The 4,059-nt window shown below is 44.6% G+C and overlaps 1 protein-coding gene across 1 annotated transcript in view; it reads right to left on the reverse strand.

Annotated features, from left to right (window-relative positions):
- ADAP1 (ArfGAP with dual PH domains 1) overlaps positions 1–4,059 on the reverse strand; it is a 47,557-nt gene that overhangs the window by 33,962 nt on the left and 9,536 nt on the right. Inside the window, exon 3 of the mRNA XM_010138015.1 lies at positions 1,886–1,941. Within this exon, the coding sequence (XP_010136317.1) occupies positions 1,886–1,941 (56 nt within the window). The remainder of the gene's footprint in view (positions 1–1,885; positions 1,942–4,059) is intronic.

The following is a 4,059-nucleotide window of genomic DNA, read 5'->3' on the forward strand; positions in this document are numbered from 1 at the left end:
GTTGGCACTGGAAGTTTGGTGAGTGTCCCCGGCTTTGTTTTGTTCTAACACCAACCTGGTTCCTAAGGAGAAAACACCTGGCAAAGCTTCCCTGAGAATTTACAGTCCAGAAGAATCAACAAATGATATCCTGGTTGCACAGCTCATTTGCACGGCTCCTGTGCCAGATTTTAACGATGGCACAATTCTCAAAGCAAATATACAACGTAAAGGCACTCATACATGACCTGCAAGATGCCCACAGCCCATCTTCCTTCCCCTCCTCCTCCCAGGAGCACTGTTCATTTAAAATGGCTCACCCCACCCTCTTCTACTCCGCATTTAATGGCTTTTGAACTTCAAAGAGAGGGGAGAAAACCCTATCACTTCACCAGGCAGCTAAATATTCTGCAGCCACATTACTGAGAACATCTACAAAATATGCTGCTAAAATAAACTCCCGTTTGAACTCTTCCTATAATATTTTTCAGAGAGCTCAGGACATGCTGCCCTTCTTCCCACACAGTACTGAAGCACCTACTTCACTTTAACCTGGTACACGCTCCTCGAGGAGTCAAAAGCACTAACGGTGTGCTTAAAATTATGCATTTGCCTAAAGTACTTCATTGAATCCCAGCTTTTATATCTCGAAGTTGCATGGTATAAATCGGAAAAAATTATTCCTGGGTGAACGTTATACACACATTGGCAGATGTATCCCAAAAGTATCTGCAAAATCAAACTATTTCTTGTTAATAGAACATGTCCAACTCCAGCAGACGGCTTTAAAATTCTACAATAAAAATGTGCACAATGTGCTCTACATGAATATGGATACCACACACGCACTACATGCATGCCTCATGGATACAAAACAGCAGAGCAGAAACGCTCTAAACATAAATTGAGAATATAAGAAATAAGATTTTAATTGTGGTTTTAAAAACAGCAAACTGCTGGAGCTACCTGCTTATTACTAGTCTTGAAAAGCAGCATGAAAATATTATTTTAACCTTTCATCTGTAACATGGTCTTTGCTAATAGAGTTGTCCCAGAGCCCTCCAAGCACATAGCTGGTGTCAACTACTTAATATGCAGAATAAATTAAATACCATTTACATATAGCAAAGGAACACCCAGCTAATTTCACGACGGTCCTTATGTTGGTGCAGCCACACAATGAACACGGTTGAGCCCTGAGTCTCCTCTTCAAATTCTGCCTTTCTGCAAGAAAATAATCCAACCCACTGCTCTACTAAATCACCTCTTTGCAAGGCTGCCATCACCTGCCCATCATGCTGGGAGCGTTGAAACGAGCTCTGCCACACGTGCTGGGTCTCTGCAATTGCAGGACTCTGCATTTCCTATACTGCAAGGAGACCAGGTCCCAGCGACAACACTCGAAGCGTTGTAGAAAGACAGTAACAGAGATTTGGGAAGAGCAGGGGACCTGGCACACTTACCCACCATTAGCCAAACCATGCTAATTACTAGCATGGGAAAGGGATTACCCTGCTTTCTCTTTCCAAAGCAAAAGTCACCTCAATGAGACAAACACCCTGATCTCCATTTCAGCCCAGCTTCACACCTCCTGCTACCAGAAACAAACTCACTGGTACTTTATCCGACTTGCTGGTGACGAGCAGCCCACAGAAGTCAACAGAAAGATTCTTGATTTGCTTCCATCAGGTATTAACAGTCCCAATATCCCAAACCAAACGCAGGGCAGGCCAGGAGGGACCTTCCCCAAAATACCACGCTTTCTCCTCCGATTTAGTGACACATGAGCAATAACCAATAGAAAGAACATATAAACAGTGACAATAAAATGGAAGGTGCTGGACAAAAAACTTAATCTGCCAAAAGTGTCTTTCGCTACCTGCAGAATAAGGCTCCTGCTTCTCGCTGTGAATGAACTCTTTTCGTTCGTATTTGGCTCTGATCCACTGTTCCCGCAGCAGTCTGGAAAAAAAAATACAGAGAAAAGGAAACATGGTCCAAGACACACTAAGGAAGAATCCAGAATCATTATTTTGTCAATCAGAATGCAGCTGTGATTAAAATGTCTTTAAAAAATTGCATTGCACAGTCTGGAGTCAAGGGCTTCTTCTGTTTACTGTTGGACAATAACAAATTGTTTCCTTGTACATCCAATTTTATTGGAAATTTATTTAATAGTATTTCCAGACTTAGCAGGACAGCCCATTTCAACCCTCCCCATCAGCCCCTGTGCAAAACTCCCTCAGTATATGAACAATCATAAACCTAATTTTCACAGCCTACACTCTTCAGTAAATGGGGTCAGTAAATGAAAACCACAACAAGCTGAACACAAAAGAAAACCTTGGCTGCGAAGCTATCGCTGCGGAAGCAGAAACCGGGCGTGCCTGGTGCGCTGCGTGTACAGGGATGGGTGACACCTGTGACTCAGCGAACACGGGGCTTGCTGAAGGGTGTCGTGCACCTCCCAACCTAGGCACAGCCGGAATTCAAGTGAGAGGTGTCCTCTTCAAAAGGAAAGGGACATGGGACAGCCATACCCCAGGCCCTAGGCGACCTCTTGGAAGGAACAGGGGTGTGAAAAGTGAAGAAGCCTCAAAGACCTGGAGAACGCGGCTGGGTAAGGGTGAGAGGGCTGAGCCCTGGGGAAGCACAGGACTCAAACACCCAAGGGTGGTGAGAACCCACTTGGCAGAGCTCTTCCAAACTCATAGCCTGTACTGCTAAGTCTAAGAAAGAAATCCATCATGCATGGCAGGAAACACAGCTATTACAAAGTCCTTCACTTTTCTTGTTGAAAATTGTACCAATGATTTACGCACCAAGACTTCAACTGCCAAAACAGAAAAAAACACCCCAAAGATTACATTTTGCTATTTTATTTTAACACGAGTGCTGGAACTAATGAAGTAATTTAGATTTAGAATATGCTAGAATTTGCTTCAAACCATTTTTAACTGCACTTAGTTCTTAATTGCCCTAGAACCTTAAATAGCTCAAGCAGGCAGAAATGACACACGGAAATAAAGGCATGTGTCATCCCAGCTTCACAGCAGACATTCCAGAGTGGCCTACACTGACGACAGTAAAAGATCTCCCAGCATCGGGCATGCTCTGTAAAACCCATCATGCTTCACACACCAACTTCTCCACCAATGAAAACGGTTGACATACTTAATCACCTCTTCTTTTTCACTGACCATGCAAATTCAACGCTATCTTTCAGCAGACGCATTCCAGAAACGCTCGAAGAAGGGAAGTGTACTAACACTGCTTATGAAAATTCATACGCAGGTACAGCAACAGCATTCATCAACGCTGCAAGACACTATTCAACGAGAACTGCAGCTGTAATCAGCTTCCTGGCAGGAAAGGAGGAAATAATTGGATATATTTTGTTCCACCCATTGCTTCATCTCCTTGGCTGGGGCATCAGCCTTCTCCCGTCAGACTCAGGGAGCACCATAGCTTCCCTGCACCCAAAACTCAACTGTGACCTTCTGCTGTAACAGAAATAAGCACCAACTCTGCCCTTGCCCCTTCTGCTCCTCTTTTCATGACTGATCTGTAGTTGTTACACACACATCTGTAAGTCTGACGGTAAACTCTGAGGATGAGCACCCATCTCCCTTCTGCTGCCACCCTGTGCCATGCCCTGGTTTGGGCACTACCCATCTCCAGTTCACCTCAGGCGGTTCAGATGTGCTTTGTAGAACTGTGCAAGGGGGCTCTTCGGGCTTGGGCAGGATGCTCTTGCTGCGTCTGACATCCACAACACGGGAGCCAGCAAACGTAGAAGACTGATGACCCGAAAGGTAGCACTTAATCACCTGTCTCTGTAATTCTGCCGCTCATTAACAAAGCTACCAAAATTTAATCACAAAATCAACACGAATACTTACATTTATTACCCTTTTTGCAATTTTTGCAGGCCGGCAGCTGCAGATAACTTATCACCGTAGCCAAACTTGGACCTTTTGATCAAGACGATGAGGGATTTAACTAGAAGGAATCAAGTTCACAGCCCCCTCAGCTCCACCTGACTTCAGTGGATTCAGCAGGCGGTGCAGGTGCTCCCGG

The sequence above is a fragment of the Buceros rhinoceros genome, unplaced genomic scaffold (genome assembly GCF_000710305.1).
Source record: "Buceros rhinoceros silvestris isolate BGI_N320 unplaced genomic scaffold, ASM71030v1 scaffold13186, whole genome shotgun sequence".
NCBI classification, from domain to species: Eukaryota; Metazoa; Chordata; class Aves; order Bucerotiformes; family Bucerotidae; genus Buceros; species Buceros rhinoceros.